This window comes from Onthophagus taurus, chromosome 2 (assembly GCF_036711975.1).
Source record: "Onthophagus taurus isolate NC chromosome 2, IU_Otau_3.0, whole genome shotgun sequence".
NCBI classification, from domain to species: Eukaryota; Metazoa; Arthropoda; class Insecta; order Coleoptera; family Scarabaeidae; genus Onthophagus; species Onthophagus taurus.
The window spans coordinates 7568025-7595932 of record NC_091967.1 but is presented as its reverse complement, the minus strand read 5'-3'; the positions used below and the strand labels follow the sequence as shown (position 1 = coordinate 7595932).

Below are 27908 nucleotides of genomic sequence, written 5' to 3'. Positions count from 1 at the left end.
TTAATTATAGTTTGAAATTTTCTATTTATTTTAGTAGTGACATTTCACTAATAGGTGACGCTGTACTCAATACAGTAGGAGGATCATTAAAATGATAATGAAGAAACCTAACCTAAATGACGTTCGCTTCGTTTCACTCATCCTTATCGGGAAATCCATTTTCCATCTTTGTTTATGACTAGAAAATACAGTGGCGTTCAATCGCATTGTTTTTGTATAGAACAGTTACCGACACGATGCGGTTACGATTGCGTGCAGTCGCAATTTAATCGGTTTTCGTAAATGAAACTGTACGAGTGCAATGCGCGATTCGTACGGGACAAAGTTAAATTCGTCGGAAATCGCAAGATATCAACCGGCCGAGTTTCCGTCATTCTAAAACCCGTTAACCGCGAACCCTTTTCTTACGGATACACCCTTCCTTCTTTGAACGCGGTGAATTTTATGATTTTTTTTCTCAGTTTTCATTCGTTTACGTTGATAAAATGTGAATTTTTACGCGAGTTTTTAATAGGACAATGCCCTTTCAAGTTTCAAGCATTTGAAATCTCTCAATATTAGCAGTTCTTAGAGGGATTCTCTTTATAAAGGTAATTTTTTATTGATTTGAATTATTTTTTTGTATTTTTTTTTGTATGTTGGTTTTTGCGTATTTAGAGGACGTTTTAGAAGGCCTTGAACCATGGTTACCACGCATTTTAAAGTGGTATTTAAAGTAAATAATGATAGAGTAGTAACGGAAGTAATAAATTTTTATGTTTTTTTAATTTAGATCTTAATTAGTAAAATTAATCGTGTTGGTGAAATTTTTTGCGGTTTATTTTAAGTAAATTAAAATATTGTTTTAAAATGTTTTAGGTTGGTAACATTTTTTGTTAATTCAAATTCATAATCAAATTATGACAGAAACATAACCTCACTTTAATTTGGAAATTGGATAGAAAAAATAACATTAAATGAAAATAAAGAGAATTATCCTGAAATTAAGGAATTATGGAATGCACAAATGATTTTTTAAGTATCTCCATTAAAGTAAAACAATGATTTACGATAAAGGTTGATAGGAGAAGATTAAAACGACTTAAAACCTGATAAAAATATGTAATATTCTTCTTATCTTCAAATCTTTGTAAATAAAGACAAATTAAAATAAAGGCAACCTCTAAATAGTCTTGCCAAAACAAGTAAAATAAGATAATTGTTAAATAATTACCGTTTGGTATTTTGAAAGGTGAACATAACCTGGTTATTGGATTTATGGCTCGAATAAGATGTTTTAGTTATTTTTGATTTAACACAGTCGTAAATAATTCATTTAAATAAATGAGGTCAATTAAACGATTTAGTTTATTGGTTGTAATTGAAAAGAATGGATATTTATTTGTTTTGGAATAAATAAATTTAGAATGTGAAGTTAACTAAGACTGGGCCAAGAGCGAGTCGTCTAAATTCTATTCGTGTCTAGTTCACATTAACGTTTAAAATCTAATTTTGGATTTTCATCTAATATTTATTGATTATATATTTTTCTTTGTTGTAGATTAATCTTATTCCGATAGTGAATAAAATTGTTTAAGAAATCAGTTTATAAAGACATCAACACAATTTGTTAATTAAATAAATAAACAAACTTAAGAGAAAATCGAATTTTCAAATAAGATGTTAAAGTGACGTGAAATAATAGTGTAAATACATTGAGGGATTTGTAGGAAATTGTACAAATATTTTACTTAGACGAGTTATACTCAAAAATTATATAATCAAAGTACAAATTTTTAAAACATCTTAATAAAATACAGAGCAAGAACTTTTTTAATTTTATAACGAAACCGTGCACGTCACGGTCTTATCTTGCTAACCTACATTTGGTCAATGCTCTAAACGGCGTCGCCGTCGGTAAAACGTTTGGTAATAATAATATGCATTTTGGCATTTAGCCAAACACTCAGAGACATGCATCCTTCGGATCGCACAAACGTCAATAGAATCTAAATCGGAATTTCCCTTTGACAAATACCGGGTTGGAATTGAAATTTAAATCAATATTGAGTATACGATTTAAAGGAAACTTTTATCAACAAAGAACAATACACGAATTTATTAAAAATTTCTTTTAAATGTCATTTGACATTTCCTTCCTTAATGTCATAATAAACGTCATTAAAATAGACGAAACAAACGTCAGTAGCATCTAAATCGAAATTTTCTTTTGACAAATACTGGTTTCGAATTGAAATTTAAATCAATATTGAGGTGTACGACTTAAAGGGAACTCTTATCAACAAAGAAACAGTTAGAATTTATTAAAAGAAAAATTTTGTCATTTGACATTTCCCTCTTTAATGTCATATAAACGTCATTAAAATAGATGAATTACAAACGTCAATAAAATCTAAATCAAAATTTTCTTTTGACGAATGTTGGTTTGGAATTGAAATTTAAATCAATATTGAGATTTACGATTTAAAAGAAAATCTTATCAACAACGAGACAGATTAACGTTTTATTAAAAAAAATGTTTAGAATGACATTTAATCATTTGACATTTCCCTCTTTAATGTCATAATAAACGTCATTAAAAGCGTCAAACTAAAAAAATCGATTCGCCTTCATGTTTTAATTCATAATTATAAGCGTTAAAGCAAAATAAACGCTTCTTCTTGTTTATATATTGTGTGCATTGCCCTCGATTGATGCCGTTCACCCCAAACGTAGAACAACGTGTTTTTAATAACAAACTATTTTAGCAAACTCCACCACCCAAGTGCAATATCTCGAGTCTCCATAAATAATCTATTAATAATAAAAGAAAAACATGTAACGTGATAGAGTGTTATTTAGCTTTATAATTTCCGTATATTTATGGCGTATATAACATTGAAATTAGTTCGGTTACGTAAAACGTTTTCAATGAGTTTTGTTGCAAACAATGTAGGTGTTGGTAACACGTTGATGCATATGACACATACGTTCGTTACGTATCAACTTGAACTTTAAAGTTGTTGCCGGTTACGTATACATGGTATGCTCGAATGAAAACCACTGCCGAGACGGCGGGAGAGTGAATTATTGGTTTTAATTAAGTTTTTCCTCTCTCGGAGCTCGATTTCACGTTATACAAACTGAAACACCTTCGTCTCAATTAACTTTATAAAATACGAGTTAAGTTTTTGATTACTTTTATTAAAAGAAAAATCAATTCAAATGAAATAAATCTGTCAATGTGAACAAACTGTCAAGAATTGACGTTTTAACCTTTTAACCTATATCGGTAACTGTCAGTGATGATGTTGGGATTTGGATCCATCTTTTATACATATTCCTATCTCTGGCCATAGTCCGTACTTCGGCGAGTCTCTTCCCTCTTCCTTTAACCATCTTCTCAATCTCTCCCTCTTATTGGGCTCTTGGGCTACCACGCTTTCTCTTTCCTTCTGGCCTCATGTTGAACATTTTTTGAGGCACTCTATCTTCTTTCATTCGAACCAGATGACCATACCAACTTAGTTGTTTTCCCCCTATTTCCTGTACCAGGGGGTGTAAGCTTTGTTCTTCTCTGATGTTCTTGTTCCGTATCCTATCTTTTCTGGTTTTCCCCAATATCTTACGTAGGTACCTCTGCTGTTGTTATTTTCGATTTGTGCTTGTCCAACATCGTCCAAGTATCTGATCCATAATTAAGTGTGGGTGTTATGTTCGTTACATGTCCTTTGTTCCCTACCGATCCTTTGCCGCAATGTTTTAAATTGTTCCGTCTCTCTTTCTTAAAGAGGAGATCAAGCAAATATTTATCGCCCCTAGATGAATTACTCTATTGTAATATATTGCAAAAGGATTTCGTGGATTTCATAAAGAATTTAAGTTTTTTTAAAACTTTCTTCAAGTAATTGAGTCTTCTATAAGCCGCGCAGAATGCTAGTCTTACTTCTTCTCTCATTTTAGTTGTTATTCAGCATTAGGTTGTTGTAGATTTTTCATTGAACTAAAACTAGAACTAACACTAGACCTAGAACTAGAAACATTAGGGTTTAGCCGTGCGTCTGAACTGTTAGTTCTAGTTTTAATTGTTGTTTACGCACGGCTAAACCCGAAACTTAAAACTAATCCTAGACCTAGGAAGTTTCGAAAGTTTCTATCAGGCCGTTTTTCTAGAATTTTTGAGTAAAGTTTGAGCGCAAATCTGTCAAAAAATAATTAAAATTAATAAAATAACTAAATTAGTGAAGAAATTCCTCTAGTGTATTTAAAAAGAAAGTTTCTAACTATTTAAAATAAAATTTTGTGGAACGTTCTTTCTTTATGTTAAATCTAAGAGTTATTTTTGTGAATTTCTTGTGAAATTTATAGCAAGAAGTATAACATTACACCCACTTGAGTTTATTTTTGACAGGGTCCGCCTGAGTACGTAACAGGTGCCATCGAAATAACCCGCGAAAAGAATCTTATTTTTAGTGGAAAATCATAACAGTACTAATAATGTTTGCACACAAACTAAAACACGTGTAGGTAGTTTTTTAATTTAAATACTAACAATAAGTTAAATAACGCGGAATGTTGTGATTAACGAATCTATTTCTAATCAACTGGATACTTAAAAAAAGACTTAAATATAAATCTTTTTTGGTTAAAATAAACGAAAATAAAATAATTATTTGTCCATTAAGATTACAATTTCTTTTATAGAAAATTAATTTATCGAATGATTTAATTTGAACGTTAATTTCAAATACGAAAGCTTTCGTAATTAAAAAATACAATCGATACATTTTTTTAATGGCTCTTTAAAAAGTTCTAAATCTGGATTGGTTTTTGGACTCGGAAAATGGTTTCGTGTCGGCTAAAATAAGCGTACCTTAATTGAAACGTGCTCACACAATTTCGGTTAAAACGAACCAACAAAGCAGGCAAACTCACAGTCTAAAATTAAATATCCATTAAACTAAAGACAATAAGCGTTTTCAATTTTAGCTTTTTTACAGTTTTAAGTAAAACGCTGAAATTTCTACATTTTAAATGATTTTGATTTAATAATTATAACGTTTATTAACTATTTGCGAAAAAAGCTTTGTATGAAGAGGAATTTTTTTTAAAGGGGAATTGAAAATCGAAGGAAAATGTGATTTTAACGGCACAAAGAAGCTCTAATAAATCCCCTTCGTATTTGCAGGGTATAAACTTCAAGCTAAAGGCATCGCGGAAAAATGTGACGTTTTTCAGGTTTCCTTTCAACGGAAAGCTACTCGACATGGTGAAACAAATAAATACAAAAATTTTTATAAAAAATAAAGCTTGTTCGCACAACCCTGTCAAATCGTTTCTGACTGATTTCAAACTCCAAATTCCCCAAGAACATTATTTAACATGAGCGATTAAGATGCAATATACAAAAATATATTTTCATAGAAACCAGGGCGTACCTACTTACTTTGTCCCTTATAAAATGCAACACGTCCAAGGACAGTAGAATCTAACAGGACTTAATATAATTTGAGATTACAGTAAAACCTCGATATAACGGATCAATACGGAGAGCGCAGTGTCCGTTATAGCTCAATAAAAATATACAACAATCTGGCACTGAATAACAAATAAAACTAGACTAATACTAGAAACATTTCGTTTAGCCGTAGCTCTCTTAACATGGCTGGTAAGTAGCGCTAGTTGGCATAAAATACGCATATTTTTATTGAACTAAAATTAGAACTAATGTGAAAAAAAGCTACATATGTCGCATTTTATGTGGGAGAGTGCAAGTGCATAGTAGCTTGAACTATGGTTCATCTACTAAAACTGCATTCATATATTGCGAATTATATGAAATTCCCGGTAATAATTTCAAATGTGGATGTAAAATGTGTTTAAAATCGAATGAAATTTATTTAAAAAAATAAATTAATTTTTTCAAGATTTTTCTAGGGAATCGCAATAAAATCCCGCTCGGCAGAGCACAGGGTCGAGTTAGAGCAGCTACGGCACGCGTTCAAATATCTACTCGAGCGTATTCGAATCTCCTCTGCGGTACAAAGACAAACGGCCCCGATCCGAGGGTTTATGCCTCGCAGATCAAAACTGGCAACACCTGAATGATTTCCTAAAAATAATAAGGGCTAACCTTAAAAGAGGGCTCTTTTCGTAAAAACGTAACGGTGTTGATTTTATAAGAGAAAAATTATTTTTAAAAATACTATACTTATTCTTAATGACATTTCATGTCAAAATTCATCATTGTCATCTTTTTTGCTTGTCACTTTAAATGTCAAATGGAAAAGTATAAATCAGGTATAAATCCATTGATTTTAAATTGATGATTATTTTTTCAATGCCACAGTAGATGGAAATCAACGAAACTAAAACTGAAATAGTGGGTCAATGTTACGTTTGAATAGACCATAAAACTTGGTATAAATTAGGCGTCGCCGACGGAGGCGCGCACGCGATGAAAATTCGTCTGGGCCATTTTTAATCCTGCCCCTGATGCCACGTTAACCTTCGGATTATGCAAGGAGACTTGCTAAAGCCACCGTGCAACTCAACAACAATTTTATTACGTCATTTAAATTAACCTACAAAAAAAAGTACGTGATTTTTTTTCATTTCTGGAATTCTTTAAAAATAACTTTATATATAATGCATTTTACCTCATCTTAGTTCATAATTTTGTTTATAATGCGTTAATTTTTGAAAAGCTTTGTTGAAATGAGTGGAGTGAATTGCATCTGTGTGAAGTTAGCTTTTTTAGATGTTGGCAGCTGTCAAATAATATTTTTAGTTAAAAGTAAGCAAACCAAAATGAGTTTTTTAAAACTTTGTAAAATAATCAAGCTAAAACACAACCCAAAAAAATCTAACCGGATGTTTAATATTTTTAACTTTACGACTTAACTTAAAGGTAAAAAAACGAAGTTTATTGATGGCATATGCTCCTTTAACATTAAAAAAGCAAAAGAAAATAACATAAAGGAATAGTAGTGTAATGGGGTTTTTGGTTTACGACTTGTTTGTATTCCGTTATCACTCTCTGTGTGTCTCGGAACGTCGGATATTTCATTTGAGAGTTTATTACCAGTCTCGGGAGGAGGTATTTTCAATTCCTTCTCCTTTGCTTCGTACTCGGTCGCTGTATTAACTGCAGTTATTACACTTCATCTGGGTTGTTGTCGTTCGAATTTCGAAGCGACGAATTTCCTTCTTATACTGCTGCGGAAACGCGTTTATCGCGTTCGACGGGCGATAAATCGAGCAATAAGAAAACAGGTCCCTTTCTCGACTCTATAATTAGACGGGGGGCCTTTTCATTGTTTGCAGACGACGATAATGTCAACGTTCGCGTTAAAACGCAGCATTTATCGATATTGACAGTTCATTTCTTTTTGCAGAGGTTACAAATAAGTTTGACGTTTATTTGTTTTATTATTCACAATATGGCCGATTTTCAAATTGCTTAGCGACCGATGATGTTTCTAAGGATACCATTTTAACGACATCTAACGGATTATATTTTAACTTGGCTTGTGGCTTAATCAATGTTTTTGGTATTTGACAGTTATTGTTGTCTAAATTTAAGAATTTGCGGTTGGAATTTCAAATTATCCAAAAATGTGTTGTCTTTCTTATTTGGGTATATTAATTTTATTCGATCTTTTTTAATTTAATTTTTTTGTTCTTTTTCAGAAATCATCGTCAATATGGCGTTGTTCCATTTTAAAAAGCAACGGATGAAAACGAGCTGAAGAAAAAATAGAAGAAATAGAAAAAATACATACAATAAAAGTCTAAATTAAAATGGATCACAGTGTAAAAACGATGACATCTCCGGGGGTGATGTCCCGTTGTTTAAATCCACATCGTTTTGAAAACGACGAACTCGAAATGTTATACCAACGTTACATTTGTAAATTACAACATTCGAGTGTGACGGCCGTCGTCGGTCTTTTCGTCTTATTAACGTTCGTTTTGGCAAATCTCGGCCTTTTCTACGTTCAACCGCCAACACCGCAAGTGGTTTACAACGCGGCCCATTGTATCCTGTTTGCGATCCTCCTGGGATTCTTACACACGAAACTTATGCAGGATGCGTATCTACTTTGGGTCTGTTACGTTGTCCTGTTCTTTTTGGTTACCTTTTGCGCCTTAGCGCTTCCGGTTTATCCATCGAGTCAGGGTAAAGTCGCCGCAGAAGGAACTTGGCACGTCGTTTTCGTTGTTTATTTGGCTTACGCTATGATGCCGTTGAAAACTTGGATTGCCGGAGTTTTTGGTTTTTTCATTTGTGGAGCTCATTTGGGTGTTAGCACTATTTTGGCGAAAGAATTTCAACATTTGATTTGGCAACAGGTAAGATTTTTCAATTCATTAAAAGCTTATTTTTATTGCATTTTAATTAACGTTGAAAAGGGTCACTAAAATCTAATTTGCTTTAGAGTCCCTTTCAGGGTCAAAATGAAACATACCCTTTTTAATCTAATATGCCTATGAAATTAAGTTTGGCGAGAGCTTTCAAAGTGAATTTATATTTCAACGTAAAAATTTACGTTTGATTTAAATTTTTAATTAAAATAAATTGAGTGAAACATTCGATTTTTATTAAATCGAAAATTTTATTAAAAAATAATTGAATTTCACTATGTTTACACGAACTCACGATGAAACGTAGTTTATTTATTATTTACTTTGGACCTGAAACGAGTTTAAACCTGACCTATATTTCGCATTAATTAAGATACATATTTCTTACATAACTTATAATGAAGTACAAAGAATACAAATGTAAAGAATATCTTTGAAAACGAGTAATATAATTCTAATTTAATTTACGACTTCGGTATAAACATCGATCATTGAGGAGAAGCCTTATTGCGTTAGGTTCCAATGGAAGGAGAGATCTCGATGTTTCTTGGATCGGTGCCCGAAAATCTTACGAACCCGAAATCCTGAAAGGATCGACAATTGTCGATTTTGTAAAACCAACGATTGTTTTTCTACAAACCATAAATCCACGGGGAAAATCACTAAACAGGCCGTAAACCCAATTTAAACGAACGCTATTTTAACGATTTCGAGAGGAACTTACTCTTTAAATAGGTTTTAAAGATAATTTAACTCGGAAAAAATTTACGAACGTAAATAGTTTACGTATTTTAACGAATTTTTGGCTACACGTATCGTGGAGTTGTGCCAAAAGAGGATTTTGAAAGTTTCCAAAAAAGTATTTATGGCTATACTATAACCCGAAAAAAAAATTTTTTGATCAAGTGTTTTGAATTGGTTGTGTAACTAAAAAGGAATTAAATTTGATTTTAAATTCAAGGCGCAATCAAAATTATTTTTTACTTTTCCAACTTTCCATTTTCAAAATATCAAAAAAATTGTATTATTTTGACAGTCTGCTAATGTCAGAATGCAGAACAGGGCAGAATCAACTTTCATGACACCTTCACGGATTCTGTCTTGCATTTTCTCTACAGTTTTAAAAAATAAGTGTATAATTCCGCGATAGGCGGCAGATAAATTTGGATAGGCTTGTTATCATGAGATTAATCAGAGATAATTGAGTAATATTTATTGTTTATTATTTTGTCAACAATTTGTGTATTTACCTAACTTCTCATTAATTGTGTCCAGTTGAATCCAGACCAAATTGTGGGATACAAAAAATTTATATTCTTTCTAAAATATCTCTCTAACGCTGCTTTTCTTGTTGCATTTAAGTCTGGGATAAAAAGCGAGTAGTGGTATAACTTTTTCAACATGTAATCTTGATGCAATCGCGTTCTTTAATGAGACTCTGTAGACACCCTCTTTCAATCACACACTCTTTCACTATATCCAAATCTTGTGTTTTCTAATTTGAACATCCAATACGGAAAACAATAAGCGACATTATTTGTTTGTAATTAAATCATCTTGAGTGCAACTTAAGTTAAAAAAGTTGATGCAGTTCATAAATAATAGTGTTATGTATAAATCTATTAAGGTGTGGCAATTCATATGATTTCTTCCTGGACTCCGAAAATACTCCTTCCAAGTTGGAGGTGTTAAAAGATCCATAATATATTATGGTAGAGCCGCATGTGATGGAAATAAATAAAACAGCTCCGTACCTCCGTGAAATGTAATGTACTTAGAGTACATTAAATTTTTAAGTACATAAAATTTCTCGAAGGTATAGAATATTAAAAACGAAGAAATGAGCTGAGGCTTAAAAAATCTTTTATTTTGATTGTGACCTGTTTCTTAGATTATTTTGAAATGTTATTATTCAGAAATAATATTTTATCATCTATACAATCAAAAGAAAAGCAGCCACTAACCACATGAGAATGACACCGTCGCAAATACGTTCTAACATTGACGTTCTAACATGCTCTGCTTGCACACACTAATGAATATATAATAATTTTGGAGATATTTAGCACTCATATGCTCCTGATATGAAGACATAGTAGGGGTAATAACACTACAGGTTGTTTCTTAAAAGTCCTTCAAAAGAGATCGTTATTTGGTGTGACAATTCAATTTTAAAAAACTAGAAAGAGAATGACTGTGTTCAAAATGACAGTGATTTCGCTCAGACTAAAAAATCGGTGATAATAAAAAAAAACATTTGAAGCTGTGTCCAAACGCAGGCCAGCAGGAAGACCCAGAAAGAGATAGTAGGGTGAGACGGATGCGGACGCGAGAAGTATCCTCGGCATTAGGAACTGGAAGAGAGCGGCTATGGATAAAGATGGTTGGGGAAAGAAACTGAAGGAGGTCAAGACTCGGAGCGGGCTGTAGCACCATTAGAGCAATGAATGTTTGCGCGGCAGTGCTACGCAACATATACGAGACACATAGCGCACTTAAGACTAAAAATGTTCGTGAGTGGTAGTTATAACGCGCGCAGACATCTAATCATCGCAAATATGTTGTCAACAAACTCTTCCTTTGTGATTTATCATTTTTCTTTCTCTCAGATCTGGTGTTAAGATCGTCTAACCGAATATGTGTCATTATAGAAAAAAATTTGTTTCTACTCATTATTGTCTAATAAATAGTTCTGCGCTTTAATTATGATAAGCTATGGATTCTCCTCATTTTTTTTAAATGCCCAGTAATAACAAGAATATCTATAAACCCAATCATTTCTGTAGCATCGACTTCAAGCCTTTAGCATCTACAAAATCACTGGCTTATTTATTTGAATACTTTACAATAAGATTTACACAACAAGTGAAGATTTACAAGGTTCAAATATAAGAAACAATACAAATTTTAATCATTAGTAATGATACACTTTGTTCCTTAATTCTAACCTCAATTTATAGTTATGTAAAAACATTATTCTAATTTTTTTTTCTTTACGATTTCAGTTATCTGCAAACGTATTGGTCTTCTTTTGTGCAAACGTTGTTGGAATTTTTATGCACAATTTAATGGAACACGCTCAAAGAAAAGCATTTCTGGATACAAGAAATTGTATAGCGGCACGTTTAGAAATGGAAGATGAAAACGAAAAATTGGTAAGATAAAAAATAACAAATGTAATTTTTTCAGTTGGTATCCGATATTTGACACTTCATAAAATGTCAAATTATAAAAAATATAATCATAACCCTCTAAGCTCTAAAAGTTATTATTTATTTAACGTTATAATATTATCATAAATCACATTCGAGAACAACTCAATTTGTAAATTTTCAAATGAATCATAAATTTATAAATTTAACGGTTCAATTTTCGACAGCGTGTATAATAAACTGGTAATAAACCATCAATTCGTTGGGCCACGGTTGTAAACAATGTTTTAAAATAGTGTTTCGTTAAGCATTTATTGTAATTTTAAAGCGAAACGACTGAAAATGTGCAACCAAAGCTTAACTATACCAACTTAAATAGTTCACATTGAATCCCCAGAATTTCAAAATCGTTAACGATGCTGTTGAAAAATGGTGTTTCCCACTCTCCGCAGCTCGTATACAACGATAATAATAATAATGTGTGCTTATTTTTGGTACCCCCTTCCTCTCCCGATTTCGTTCATCATAGAGTTTGAAATTTATAACTCCGTTGCATCTGTATGTACTATACTTGCGTAGTTATTTACGTTTTGATACCAATTTCACAATGAGTATTAATAGCTCTTAATATATTTTTGTTTACTTTGCTATTTTTTTTGATAGGAACGACTTCTCTTATCGGTGCTTCCGCAACACGTCGCAATGGAAATGAAGAATGATATCATATCGCCGGTTGAGGGCCAATTCCATAAAATCTACATTCAAAAACACGAAAATGTCAGGTAATTAAGCAAAATAAACATCATAAAAACATTTTCTAAACAATTATGTCCCAAATCAATTTGGTATAGTATTTATATTGATGATTATTAATTTGTATTATTACCACCGAATTGTGTTTTAATGCAAACTTGTTTCTTGTGTAACTAAAATGTAATATACAGGTGTTGTGGTTTGGGCCGATTAATTATTATTCACGCTAACGTCAAACGGAAGTTATAAGATAAAGTGATCAGATTAAATAGAAGGAATGGTAACAACAATACTCCCATGTACATAGGAATCAAGCGCTGTGTATCTCTCACTGCATGTTAACCGCGAGCTAATAACGTCCGCAATTGTTGTTAATAACTCCACCGTTAATTACTGCAGCAACGAACTCCTCTATTTTGCCATGAACTCTATCAATATGCCAAGCCAAACAATAAAATGGATTTAATATAACTATTCTGTGTGGGAAAAGTTTTTATTAGTTAAATCCTAAAAGTTTTTCTAAACAAAAGATGATATTAAAACACGAACTGGTTCGCGTACATACATATTTTAAATTTAAACACCGTGTGATTCAACATTCAGCACAATTCATTGAGTGGCGAACGAGTGTGAGTCATTTTCGTTTCAAACTAAAAATAGATTTACGATTAAGAGATTTGTTTGAGTGTTTCAACCCTTCTATGAAATGATAGCGATTAAAATCTAAATCTTTTAATTTAACGTATAAACTTTAAAATATCCTCAATAATACACTAAAATCCGATCGATATTTTAACAATTTGTATAAATAATGTTTTCACTTATTTATTTACAGTATACTTTTTGCGGACATCGTTGGATTTACGGTTTTAGCGTCGCAATGTACCGCCCAAGAATTAGTCAGACTTTTAAACGAACTTTTTGGGCGATTTGATCAACTGGCAAACGTAAGTGAAACTCAAAAAAAATTTTGTTATAATTTTTTGAAAATATTTCACAATTAATGTCGAGCTATCAAATGCAGCTTTAATTACAGTTTTCTAATATATCGGCAGGTGGTTTTTATAAATTTAATTTTTATAATTTAATATCAATAATAAATCTAACCATAAATAATTAAAAAAAATTAATATTAATAAAATATGTGGTTAATTAGTTTTGTTTAATTTTTTTTTATTACAGTTGGTATTAAATTGAAATTTTTTACATTCAACGTCAATTTCTTGACAATTAATTGACTTATTTGTATAAATTAACCTCACTTTTATAAAAATAAATTTTTAAAACGGTTATCTTTGAAAAGGTCTTGATATTTATAAAGGTTAGAGTTCACGTTGAAGTTACTTAAAGTTATTATTTTTAACCCTAAATAGGAAAATCATTGTTTACGGATCAAAATTCTGGGCGATTGTTACTATTGCGTTTCCGGTTTGCCGGAACCGCGTTCGGATCACGCTCATTGCACCGTGGAAATGGGTTTGGATATGATCGACGCGATCGCCAGCGTTGTTGAGGCCACCGACGTTCAACTTAACATGAGGGTCGGTATTCATTCCGGACGAGTACTCTGCGGCGTGCTCGGACTTAGGAAATGGCAATACGATGTTTGGTCAAATGATGTTACACTTGCCAATAATATGGAAGCCGGCGGAGAACCAGGGTATAAAATATCTTTTTTCTTGCTGTCGTTTTGAAATTTAAACCCTAACAATTGTAGATTTTTAAAGAGATTTGTGTTTCTTGAAATTTAATCGGCGTAAAACTCGTTACACTACGCTAATTATTATCTTCTAAACAGCTTATGTTGTTTATAAAAAAACATTTCTCGATTATAGTTTTTATTTCAAGTTTTAAAGGGTTTTAATACCATTACAAAATGATGTTTATGTCAGGATTCTGTTTCAATAAAATTTCCGATTGAACTTAATTAATGAATTCTAATTGCTGCCGTGATTGACATCGCGTAACTCAATTTTACACGTTCAGCTCTAAATAATAAAGTTATTGAATTTCAATTTTTTAGGCGTGTTCACATCACCCAAGCCACTCTGGACTATTTGGGAGGGGAGTATGAGGTTGAAGCCGGAATGGGTTCGACTAGGAATCAATATTTAAGGGACCATTGTGTTACTACTTATTTTATTGTTCCACCGGCAAGAAGAAGAAAGGTATATGTTTCATTAATTTATGTAGATTTAAGGCTGCTTTTAACAAAACTACTTCTTTCTTAACTTGTTATCACCTTTTTTTCTTTCTGCAGAACATAAATGATGACAAACGCAGAAAATATTATTCGTTTAGCTTCTTTTATAATTTACTCTCTTTCGAAATGATTTTCTCTTCTCTTGCTGAATCTTCTCTCTTCTGGTGTATTCTTGGTATGATATTACGTAGATACATGCTTTCCCTCCCTCTCGAAAAGCTCTCAAGCTGCCGTTGAAATTAACTATTGGTGTAGTTAGATAGATATGACATGAGGTGCTAATGTAGTCGTCGCCGTACCGGAAGTGTTGAACATCCGCGTCGCTTGTTTACCTCCGTCCTGGCAATGTAAAATATGCTTGGGATTGGATCGATGTTCTCCGCGCGTGGCACCCTTTTAACGACGTTTATACCACGCCCCATTTATGTCCTTCAAATTGAGTTTATTCAAATGAGAAATAGATAAAAAATCAGAAAAGATTATCAATTTATTGAGTTATTTTTAAAATGTTGTTTGTCAAAACATGTAATAACGTATTCTTAATTGGTTTAATTGGAACTGAAATCAGTTATGTTTACTAAAAAATAGTAAAAATAGAGTACAACTCTCATTATGTGTATTCAGGGTACATCAATTAAGTCGAGGACTATACAAAAAAAAAGAGATCAATAAGCCTGCAATATATTCATTTCTCGTGGAATTTCCTTTTATGTTTATTCAAAACGAACGAACGAACGATAAAAAACTTTCAAATTTTAACTAATGCCTGCAACAAGAATTTCGGCGCAAATTTCTCGGTTTTCCGACACCAACTGGGACAACACGAGATGCTGCCAGATCTGGCCGCCCCCGGAACAGCCATTCTGCTGAGAATATTGCTACTGTGAACGGCAAGCACTACAGAGCCATGCTCAACGACTTTCTCCGTCCTGAATTTCATGTATTGGGACTAGAAAACATGTGGTTCTAGCAGGATGGAGCAACGACGCATACTGCACGAGCCACAACCGAAATTGCATTTCCGCATCGCCTTATCTCTCGATTTGGCGATTTGCACTGGCCGGCAAAATCGCCCGATTAACCGTTCTAGACTTCTTTTTGTGGCGTTTTTTGAAGTCATGAATCTATGTTCACAAACCTCAAACTCTTCAAGCCCTCAAAGAAAATGTCCGTCAAGAATGCGAGAACCTACCGCTAGATGTTCTGTGAAGAGTGATGGAAAATACCATAAATCGGGTACGTATGGTCATCAATTCTGGCGGCGAGCACTTAACCGATATCATTTTCTCGCCATAATAAAAAAAAACTTAAGACATCAAATAAACATAATCCAAAAGCAGAACCAAAGTTTTTCAAACGTGAACAAATATGAATTTAGTTGATAACAGCCTGAATTCTCCTTTTTGGAAATGTGTCAAACAATCATTACTGACTCATATTGTGGATAGAATATTATTACCTTTTTTGGTCTTTTAATAATTGTATGGTATGGATAGTTCAGAATTGGACTTCTACAAAACCAGTATACAAAATTGGTGTCACGTTTAAAAAAAATCATAAGTATATTGGTAATTACTTCGATTAATGTTGTAATTTGCTATCTAATATTAAATCAAGATATTGACCTTTTTATACAATCCTGTTTAGGATCACTTTTACTATCAGCATCCTGTTAAATTAAACATTACAGCCATTTCAAGTACCCACTTTGGTTAATGTTGTGTTTATTAATGTGATAAATTTAGCAGCAAGGTGATAAGAGAGCTTAATGAAGATCTTAGTACTCTATAGTTCCATAAATTTTTAATTATATATATATTTATATTTTAATCATAATAATATAATATTATAAAAATAATGTTTACATTTACAACAAGGTTATGAATGAAATGGATTCGTTGCCGGATATTTTATTCATAAAGTAACCCACGTTGAAACCTCTGCATACTGATGGCGAGTTTAAATTTCAACGGCAGCAACAGCAGCTTTGAAGCCCACACAAAATACAATCAAGAGACGCGATTACTTTATTATAATGCATGTTGTTAACGTGTTTTAAAATATTTACTTTATGTTTTTCTTTGCCACAGCAAAAAAAACTAATCGATAAAAAGTTATCGATTTTTCTTCTTCTTCTATTTCTTCTGCATCTTTTAAAATTCTAAAACAAAATTAAAAAAACCTCTAACACCGACTAACAAATATCGTTTTTCGTCGGGTGCGCGGCGTTCGTCTTTATCTTTTCCAGCCACTCTTATTCAACACGCTTCAGGTTCGCTCGGTGATGGGGCCTGGACAACGTCGGAAGCTGAGCTTCAAGAATGTTTCGAACGTCGTCGTGCAGTTGCTGCATTCGATAAAATACTCGATGGAGGTGCCATTCTCGAACATCGCGTTGCAATCTTCGGATATTAAGACGGCCAATGCTAGGAAGGTAAGAAAAATAATTAAAAATAAATTAAATTTATTAAAAAAATTTAAGATTATTAATAATAAAAAAATAAATTTGGTGATGTTTTTATCGTCATGTACCGCACAAAATTAAGAAGTAATTTTTTTAATTATGCACTATTTTTAAAAATAATTTAAATGTATAAAGCACTGGTGCACAAGATTTTTTTGATACACGTGTTTTTCTAACCTCACGTTCTTGTTCTTTTATATTTTTTTTCTTTACAATCTTACGTGCTGTATATGTATGGTGTTTGTTTCTTGTATTTTTTTGAAAATAACTTAATGTATTTTGTTAATATGGGATTTTGTTTAAAAAAAATACTTTGCCTGCCGCAAAATACATAGTTTACCAGCACACTAGCACAAAGTGTCACTTTACTGCCGCAATTGGATTGCATAAAATATGTTTTTGCTGCCGGTAGGCGATAAAGTTTTTAAAATTGAGTATAAGTATTCCGAAAAAGTTTGATGTCATATTAACAAAAATACATTACGGTTCTACCTCTTATACCTTTTTAAAATTTAAAAAGCTTCTTTAAAAAACCATTTTCTCTAATCGCATGATTTTTCACGTTTGCTTTTTAGGACGCGGTAAGTGCTATCACTCATTGTCTCTTCTCTCTGTCTTTTGGTACTGTCTGTCTTTTGGTGTTCTGCTCGAAACAAATAAAAAAATAAAAAACTCCCGCTCGAAAAATCGAAAAAGTACACGAAACGAGCAGAGTTTATGAACGTTTATCGTCGTGTAAGTAGCGAAAATTTGATAAAATAATAATGTGTTTGGGTAAGTTTTATTAGTTCTTAATATTTTTGAAACTAACACCCGTTTTAATTTTTTTAAAATAATTTTTAGGTTTAGAAAAAAAACTAGAAATTATTCTATGTGATGTGATCTCGATGTCGTTTCTCTGTGGTTGTAACTGTGTACGCTTATAGGTACTAGATCTGCAACGGATGCTTCACGCCGATTCCTCTTCAACGAGTCAATCAGCAAATAGCACGGCGGTTGAGAGCAAAGTGAGTCAGCACTTGAGCCTGCTTCGCTTTCACAAATTACAAAAAAAAAGAATCACTCTGTATAAAGTATATATTAGCATTTTTTCATCACAGGGCACTCAATATTCCTTGAAAAGTTATTAACACGTTCTTAAATTATAATTTTTCATTATTTTTACTTTCTCGCATATACAGGACGATTCAGATAACATTGTTTGACTGAAACGTCCATATACAGGTGTTTTAATGTCTCTGATAGCAATAAAATAAAATAATTTATAGATAATGCGGTTAAATTTGTTCTCTGTGTCATTAAAACACCTCAATATGTGTGTAACTTTGATAAACACGCAGGAAATTATTTTATATGCGAGAAATTCGAATGCAGACCACTCCAATAATTTTCTTTTATCGTTTAGATCATAGTTTTATGTGTTATTTTTTGCTTTTATTCTGATATAATGAAATTTAATAAGTGTAAATAATTTGTGTTCACCTCTTTGTGTTGACACCAACCCATCTGAACAACAAATAAAAAAACCAGTACCATAAATGGCTTTGTAGGTGCTAGAGTTCAAGAAAATGCTTCACGGTGAAGAATCCGGCGATTTCGAAGCCGGATGTTCAACGGCCGCTGAGACGGATGTGAGTTAACGCTCACTTTTTGATTGATGATTGGAAATATTCTTGAAAATCTACTACAGTTTTTTTATAATTTCTTTTTAACTTTCCTTTTTTTTTGGCATTTCTAGTGTTGCGTTTTACACTATTTTTCCGAAAAGAAAAAAAAATCTTTTTGATCTGAATTTTTACTTTTTAATTTATTTTTGATTTTATTTCTGATGGCCTTTGAAGAAAAAACAATTTTTGGTGCATGAAAGTGCTTCGTACATTTCATTAACTAAAATAAAAAAAAATTTTAATCTTAATTTTTTTTCTTGCAGCGAATTTTTTACGTGTTAAAAAAACTATAGTCGCTTCATTTTTGGCTTTACTACTATTTAAAACCTACCAAAGTTTGCTGAAAATCTTTTTTGATTCTCCAAGTTTTCGATTCATTCGTGTTTTTATCGATTACTTATTGCGTTTTGTTGTTTGTTTTTTTGTAGAACAAAGTCTCGGAGAAATTCAAGAGACCCTTCAAGAAGCGTCACCCCAGCGTCTATCATCAACCCTCCAATAGGGTTAACAAGTACTTAACACAAGCCATTGACGCTCGAAGTGTTGACAGGGAAAAATCTACGCACGTTAATTTGTTTACGTTAAAATTTAAAAATAGTGAAAAAGAAAATCAGGTAAATAACAAAAATTACTGATTTATTTAAAATACAGTAAAACGTCGATATAAAGGATAAAATACATCAGTATATTTAAATATGAATGTTAGCGCAAGGTATTCCGTTTCGTGATATTAGTCGAAGATTGAATCGAAACACTTCAATAGTAGTCGTCCTCTTGCAAGCGGACGTTCTCGAGCGACTAACGAACGCGAAGATGGTCGCTTTAGACAAATGAGTCTTAGAGACAGATTTCGTTCTTCGGCTGCAATTGGTATTAACGAACTTTATCTTTTAATCATCTCCATTCATACCGACCTTTACGACGTCTTCTTTGACGAAACTTCACAAATGAGCCAGACATCTATGATGCCAAGAAGAACAACGTTGGATCGATGAATGGGATCACATAATATTTAGCGACGAATTCCTGGTTCTGTTTGTGGCAAAATGATCGACAGATAATGGTAAGATGATACCGTAGCGAGCGGCGCAGTTTAGATTTTGCCCTTCGAATTAGAGTGTTAACACTAGACTTAGAACTAGAATCATTCTGGTTTAGCCATCTTAAGAGATGTACAGCTAAACTCGATCAAGATCTTCATTTTATATTATGAACATTAAGTCTCAAACTAACAACATTACAAAACACGAATGGAATAAATTAAGCATTTGCTAATGCAAAATGCGAAATAGTTGTTGCCTACCCATGCTTGACGTCACGAACGGGCCTTCGAACTGTGCACCTATTCCTGGGATATAGCAATCTTAGTATTAATCTGTTATATCGAGGTTTTACTACATTATAGTTTTAAATTAAATGGATCAAAATTTTAATATAACACTAAATATATAATATACTATTATATAGTTAATTTTTGTTTTAGTATCATGAAGATTTGGATGTTGGATATAGTTCTTCATTAGCATGCGCTTTAGTTTTATTAGTTTTAATGGGCGCATTACAAGCCGTAATTTTACCAAGAACCATAATTTTACTTCTTCTATTTCTGACGGCGTTCGTTTGGATCTCAGCGGTTCTAATTTTATTATTAGCTGTACGACTGAGATGGATTTTATGGGATATTTCACAAAGTTTTGTGCTAAGATTAGCAATAACCATGTTTACCATTGTTTTAATTTATACCGTAGCTCAAGTTAATGTGGTAAGTTTAAATTTTGTGTTGTATTATTTTTTTACTAATTAAAATATTTTTTAGTTTACTTGTATTACATCAGAACCTTGTATTAGTCACAATATAACTTTGGATAGTTTCGAAGGTGATCATAGAGCTTGCCCGCTTCCTCAATACATCGTTTTATCATGCGCCCTCGGTTATTTTGCTGTGGCGTTATTTTTACGACTTCCAGTACTTTTAAAAGCGTGTTTGTTATTTGTTATGTGCACGGTTTATGTTTTGTTAATAGAGGTGTCGCATTCGTATCTTTTTTATTGCTACGACCAAAGAATAGGGTATGTTTTTTCAACATTCACAAGTTAAAAACTTAATTTAAGTTTACTTTAGAGCGAAAATTCCAACTCACGTAACGAGCGTTGTTCAAGTCTTAATTTTCGTTTTGGCTGTTTTAATCCATGGAAGACAAGTTGAATGGACGGCTCGACTAGATTTTTTATGGCAAGTTCAAGCAAACGAAGAGAAACGTGAAATGGACGCTCTTCAGCATTCGAACAAACGGATTCTTTTTAATTTACTTCCGGCGCATGTTGCAACTCATTTTTTGGATAACCAATTTAGAAATAATATGGTAATAATGATTTTATTTTGCATGTTTCAGTTTCTGTTTTTGTTTTCTTCTTTAAAACACAAAATTCTTGTTGTTGGATAGATAATGAAAAATGTGCTTTTTTTACTGCATCTTATTTTCTTTACACAAAGTACAAATTTTTGTTCTCTTTTCTTCTTCACGTTCTCTTTTATAAATGGGGCACTGATGTGGTAAAAAAGGGACACTAATAAACCGGCTACAACTTGTCTATTACAGACCACTCTATCGCAGGAATTGTACCATCAAAGTTATTCAAGAGTTGGCGTGGTTTTTGCTTCGATAACTAATTATCACGAATTTTACACGGAATTGGATGGTAATAATCAAGGCGTTGAATGTTTACGATTACTTAATGAAATTATCGCCGATTTCGACGATTTATTAAGTGAGGAACGATTTAAAGCTATTGATAAAATCAAAACGGTTGGTTCTACTTATATGGCAGCAGTTGGACTTATGCCGGATTCAAGAATTTTGGACGAAGATGAAAGTACGGCTGGGTTACATCTTAGTACGTTGGTCGAATTTGTTTTTGCCATGAGAGATCGGCTTTTGAATATTAACGAAAATAGTTATAATAATTTTATGTTGAGAGTGGGTAAGTTATTTTATTTATGTAATAAATAATTTAATGATGAATGAATTTATCTTTAGGAATAAATATTGGCCCAGTTGTTGCTGGGGTTATAGGTGCAAGAAAACCTCAATATGATATTTGGGGTAACACTGTTAATGTGGCAAGTCGAATGGATTCCACAGGGCTTCCCAACCATACACAAGTAACAGAAGAAGTTTACCAAGTTTTAAAAGGTTATCCCTACGAATTTCAATGCAGAGGAAAAGTGAAAGTGAAAGGAAAAGGTGATATGACCACATATTTTTTAATCGATCGAAAACAACCAGGTACAATACGAGTGGAGGAATTAAACAGTATGAGAAGTGGAAATTCAACAAGTAAATTTAAATCAATTTTTTTGATTTCACATTAATTTAATTTTTCTTTGTAGCAATCAATAATTTATATGGTGGTGTAGCAACACCTTTAGCGCTTTTACATCACGCGGAATTAAACGGAAATCGAAAACATCAAACCTCAATGCAATCGCGGCAAAATTCAAGGGAGGATAACTATTCAGGTATTAGAAATGCTATAAGGTTACCAGCGCTTAGAGAAAATCACCGTGACGGATGCGAAAATGAACCGCTTTTACCACCATCTTGTGTACTACCAAAGCCGGTGAAAATGAAAAAATCGGATGATGAATTACCCGCACCTCCACTTCCGCCTCATAAAAATCATTATCCAGATATGATGAAATATGCACCACCTTGGCCAAGAGGAAATAATAACAATATTAGTTATAATAATAAATTATTAGAAAGCGGAAATACGAACAATAAAGTGACCGTTATGAGTGAGGTTAAACCATATTTAAAGCCGTTACCAAAACCCCCCGGAAAAGAAAGCCCGGGGCGCAACCGAAAACAAATCAATATGAATGAAATTTATGTTAAAACGCCAGAAAAAGGAAACACACCCGAATTTTTAAGAAATAAATTGGGGGTGCAAACGAAAAGTAATATTTTACAAAATCGTAGTCCTTTACACACTCGAAGACATAGTCCGTTACAAAGACATTATTCCGATGAAAGTATCGGTGGGGTTTACAACAACGCACCTCAAAGAATACATTCATCAGCTGATGAAATTTCTTCTTTGAATCATTCTCCAAGTATAAGTAGTTCCGATGAATCTTACAGTAGAACGACGGATGCTGATGCTTCACCATGTGTTTCCCCACCACTTCCAACCGACACTCAACAATTCCTATTTCCATCCGATATCCAAGTAAATCCTTGCTCCTCCCCGGAGATTTCCCCAAGAGCTTCTTTAGATTACATCCCACCGAATTGCTCATTACGTAACTCATCAACGGAACGTACAAAATGTGTTAACAATTTACCGCCTAGTGCTGTACTTGCTTTGGCTAATACCTGTAATACACTCGGTGGTGATTCATCAGCAGTAATCAGTCCTCCTGTTCTAGATGGTTCAGAAAGTTGCAAAGGTGAAAGTTGTGCAAGTTTTGAATTTTCAAGACCCCCACACCAAAAGCCAATGTTAATGCTACGAACTTCAAGTGTGAATGGTGCTGTTCAAAAGAAACAAATACCAAAAACGTTAGAAAAACAACATCAAAGAGTTCGTAATGACAGTGATTCAATTTTAGAATGTAATAAGCAGTCTTCGATTAATTGTAAACGATCGCCGAGTTTTAAAGAAGCTGAAGAAATCAGGGAGTTACTTAAAGAAGATTTTAAAACGTTTAATAGTGATAAATCGACGAAACGCGACGGCTGTTCTCAAACCGATAAAAAAGATATCCGAAGACATCGAGCCTCACCGTCATCCTCATCGAACAATCATAAAACATCACCAAATTTTAATCTGAACAATTTAAAAATGAGTAATCTCGAAGATCATCACCACCATCATCACCCACATCAAGAATCATTCGAAAAGGAAATTCAAAAATTATTAGACGAACAGAATTTACTGCAAAATATCCCGCCAAAGTTAGAATTGGTTCAGCAGTGTAAAGATTTGGCTCTTGAACCACTTGTAAGGTACGCACCAAGTAACAATAACAATCACCAAGTTGGTTTGGCAGCCATTCAGGCGCTCGCTTTGGGTCTTCGGGTGAACCCCAGCGGAAGTGTTACACTTCAGTGCATGTCACCGCCGAGAGGATCAAGCAGCAAGGAGGGGTCGTTAAAAAGGGCACCATCACCGGGACCTTCTGAACCGCATAAGCAGATTAAAATATCACCGTTAGACAGGTATTTTAATAACAACAACAAAATAAATAATTCAAGACTAATACACAGTTTTTAATACAATTAATTTAATTTATTTTTAAGTTTCATTTGGTTATCTGATTTGAAAAGTTATCAAGATGTGGTAATTTTTTTTTTATATAACACCTGTCGGGCACATTTTTAGGGTTTATGTTGGTATTACCTAGGATCCTTATCAATTTTAGGTTCTTTTTCATAGACGACAGAATCTAAACGGACTGCTACAACAGGTTTAGGCGTCTTAAAAGATGCGCAATTAAATGTTTCTAGGTCTTGTGTTAGCTCTAGTTTTAGTTGTTATTCAGCGCAAGATTGTTGTACATTATTATTGAAGTAAAAGTAGAACTAACAAAATTACAAAACACGAATAGAATAAATTAAGCATTTGTACACCTAATCTCGGGATGTACCACTCCTCTTAGATTCTATTGTCCTTGTTGTTTTTTTATTTCTGATCACATTTTGAATAACAAAAATTTTGAGGTTAGGAAATTTTTCACAAATTGCTGTCAAAACTTGACATAACATAATTGACATAATTCCTTAATAATGTTGCCAACTTCACAACAGTTTTGACAGGTACTATAGAGGTTAATTTTAATTATAAAAATCAGATAATAACTTTTTTAACATTTATTTAAAATATCACATAAACTAACTAAAATGCTATTAAAAACACGTTCCTGCTCCTTGCTGCGCAATTCTCCGGCACGCTTTGCAAAAAAAAATAATTTAGACAAAAATAGATAACATCACGCGCATTCACAGGTAAAATAAAAAAAATATGCTTTTTTTCATTTCATTGCATTAAATAAATCAAATATAACTTGAAAAAATCAAATTTTGTAATGAAATTTTTTAATTGTAGATGTCAACAAAACGCTGCTTCCATGACATTGAGCGACGTAGACTTAGAAAATAATGACTGTGATATGCAAATAAGTCGGCCCGTTGTTATTGCTGATGATGATACCGATTTAGAAAGTTTTGAGCGAGATGAAAGGCGAATGGAAGAAGAAGCGGCTAAGGTAAGGATACAAAAAAAATGAAATTTAATAACATTTTAGTTAATATTTTATCGTCATTAAATGCTGTGAAAACTTTGTGCAAGCAGCATGTGGATAAAGAACTGGTAAACATTTTCGGCCGTTTTTTTCGGCCCGCCTCTTCGTATAATCTCACTTATTTAATAATACAGGAAGAAGAAGTTAAGCGACTCTTAGAGGAAAAGGTACAGGAAAAATTAAGAAACATTGAAAACGGCGAAAAGGAACAACATCATACACAAAAAGAAACCGAAAATAGTCAATCGGAATGGAGCGAAGATGACGAAGCTGAAGGCGCTTCAGAACCATTATTAAATGATAGAGAAAGTACTGGGTATACTACTGATGATCCGGCTCTAGAAAATATTTCTATGATTAACGAAACGGGATTAACAGATGCTGAAGGTATCTAAATCATAATAATATATAAATTATCGTTTATATTTATAACCGTCAAGATGACGTTTGTCATGTTAACTGTCAGTTTGACATTTAATAATTTTTTTTTAGGTGCTTTAAGTGATGTAAATTCAGCTTATAACGATCATAATCACGAAGGTGACATGGACGATAACACTTCGATGTCATCGAGAGCTTCGTCGAGAATTTTCGATTCGGATGCGATGATGTCGTTGGATTCATTGAGTGCATTGTACGACTCGGAGTATGACAATTGTTATCGAACGGACGACGATTTAAACGCGGTACCCGATTTGGAGCATCGCTTGAATTATTTTTCGATGCCGCCGTCGAGTGACGTACATTTGGCAAACATTCGATCGATGAGCGAAAGCATTACGAGAAACTTTGGGCAACCGCGTAGCGAAACCGATCCGGACAGTGACGTGTAATAGTGAGAATAACCAAGTGATTTATACATCTTTAATTTTAATTTCTGGTAAGGATGAGACAGATTGAAACAAGAATAAATTAAGAATATTGTGAGGGGGAAAAAACTTCGATTTTTAATGTACTCGAATATATTTAAAGGAGAAAAAGATGAAAAGATTTATTAATTGTGCCTCTTTAAATAAAAAAAGATGAATACAAAAAGAGAGTTAAAACAATTAAACCGCCATTTTTTACTTTTTATTGTCAATTTTATTTATATTTGAGTTCGACACTTAATTTTTTTGAAAAAGTAAATGATGGTTGTTAAATATAACAAAATTAAGAAAAGAGAATAAGAAAATAAACATCTTTTTACAAAAAGAGAAAAAAGTAATCATCGTAATTATATTTATACCTTACATTGTTTGTTTTTTGATGCGATTTAAATCAAATTCTCAATTGATTATAATGATCTAAAATATCTATTTCTAATACTTAGCACTTAAAGAAAAAACAAAATAATGTCCCAAATTGAGATTTGATGAAAATGCTAGAAGTAAAAAGATACTCGTATTAAGATTTTTATAAAATTTTTACTATACACCACCTATCAAAGAAAAAAAAATAATAAGAAAAGACCTCTGTACGTTACGAAACAATTCAATTTTCGATATTTGTAACAATATCAATAGATGAAAAAGAAAGGTAATCAAAGTAACATTAAATATGAAAGAAATTAAATCTAAAAAACAAATAATTTATAAAAATACAAAAAATAGAATCCGAATTTTCATTTAAACCAGTCAATTGTTAAATAAATCATAATTTTTTTAATAGAAAAAGATATAGTATTTTTTTATGAGTTGTCATTTTTGACAGACCTCATTTTTGACATTTTAATTTTTTTGACATTTACCCTTTTTCTATTAAAAAAATTGTGAATAATAAACATACAAATTCATATTTACTTATTATATCATACAAAATAATATCAATATTATGTAAAGAAGCAGCAACAACAAAAAAAAAAGCTAATTTGTACAGAACATTTAATTATTATTAGGATGATTCAAAGAAAAGTAGATAAATCATCCTATATAGATGACGATTATAAATTATTAAATTAATGATAATTCTTATTACTTAAATATGATTCTTAGATATTATTTTTTTTTAATTTTCATGGATACCAACATTAGATTTTGAAGTATTTAAAGCAGTAACAAAATTCTCATCATAATGGACTGATTACGTATTGTGATTTTAAATTTAAAGATCTACTGGAAGAAAACGATATTATTCACATTTAGCAGCTCTCTAATCTATTTATCAACTAAAAAATTATTACTTAAAAACAATTAACATACCAAAGAAACTTTTTTTCCTTATATCACTTTATAATTTAAAAAAATCGTTAATATCAATACAACTACGTTTTCCCTTTTTTGATCTGATCGAGTGCAATTTTATGTTATGATTTTCTGTGATCGCAAAATGATATATAATCATATTATTATAATTATTACGATACCAACCTTTTATGATCTAAACGAAAACTTATACAGTGATGATTAGTTTTGTTTAAACATCTCTGTATATAAGAAAAAAAGAAAGGATGAGAAATAAACATGATCTTGATGTTATTATTAATTATACATAGAAATACTACTTGTGTAATATAAACGAAATTTATTTACATGTTGTTTTGTGTTGTACCATTTTTTTTCTGTTTCGTTCCGTTTAATTTACAATGAATTATGTTTAAGCATAGATCTTTTATTCTTTCACTTATTACTTTTTAGTATTATTTATTGAAAACAAGATACATCTGTAAAGTGTTTCTTGTAATTTGTTAAATAAAATAAATATATTAACTATTTAAATTCGTTTTTATTCTATAAATGCAGTTTATTAAATTTTATTAGTGATTGATTTAATTATATGGCGCCACTCTACCACCCGGCTGTTGATGTGGTGACTTCATCTCATAAAAAATCGTGAGACATCGTGAGGTGTTGAAATTGAGTGATTTAAATTTTAATAATATGTGTTGAATATAGGCATAGGATTCAAGTAAAATAGGCGTTTTGAGACGTGCGGCTAAACCTGAAAGTTTCTAGTTCTAGGTCTAGTGTTAGTTCTAGTTTTAGTTCAATGAAAAATATACAACAAAATATTTTTAAATAAGGTTAACTTTATAAAT

At 32.2% G+C, this 27908-nt stretch overlaps 1 protein-coding gene and 1 long non-coding RNA gene across 12 annotated transcripts; one reads left to right on the top strand and one right to left on the bottom strand.

The window, feature by feature from the left end:
• The first annotated feature begins 219 nt into the window (after window positions 1-219).
• On the top strand, window positions 220-27588 carry LOC111427516 (adenylate cyclase rutabaga). Of its 11 annotated transcripts, none has more exons than XM_071194057.1 (21): window positions 220-590; window positions 7672-8334; window positions 11352-11501; window positions 12162-12280; window positions 13087-13198; window positions 13625-13911; window positions 14275-14419; window positions 16727-16888; window positions 17845-17925; window positions 18469-18549; window positions 19014-19199; window positions 20069-20347; window positions 20402-20655; window positions 20708-20948; window positions 21186-21567; window positions 21624-21923; window positions 21977-23810; window positions 24697-24856; window positions 24943-24960; window positions 25027-25279; window positions 25385-27588. In XM_071194057.1, exons 2-21 carry the CDS (start codon window positions 7783-7785, stop codon window positions 25723-25725), a joined length of 5937 nt encoding a protein of 1978 aa, XP_071050158.1. In that variant the 5' UTR covers window positions 220-590; window positions 7672-7782; the 3' UTR covers window positions 25726-27588. The 11 variants fall into 11 exon arrangements, with proteins under 11 accessions (XP_071050158.1, XP_071050156.1, XP_071050162.1 ...); XM_071194055.1 differs by having other exon boundaries at window positions 16703-16888; window positions 21201-21567; XM_071194061.1 differs by having other exon boundaries at window positions 16703-16888; window positions 21977-23597.
• Window positions 5872-6757, bottom strand: LOC139428953 (uncharacterized). The gene is made up of 3 exons (XR_011639632.1): window positions 6639-6757; window positions 6191-6563; window positions 5872-6091 (listed from the first exon to the last, which is right to left on the bottom strand). It is a non-coding gene; the product is annotated as an uncharacterized lncRNA (long non-coding RNA).
• Window positions 27589-27908: the final 320 nt, after the last annotated feature.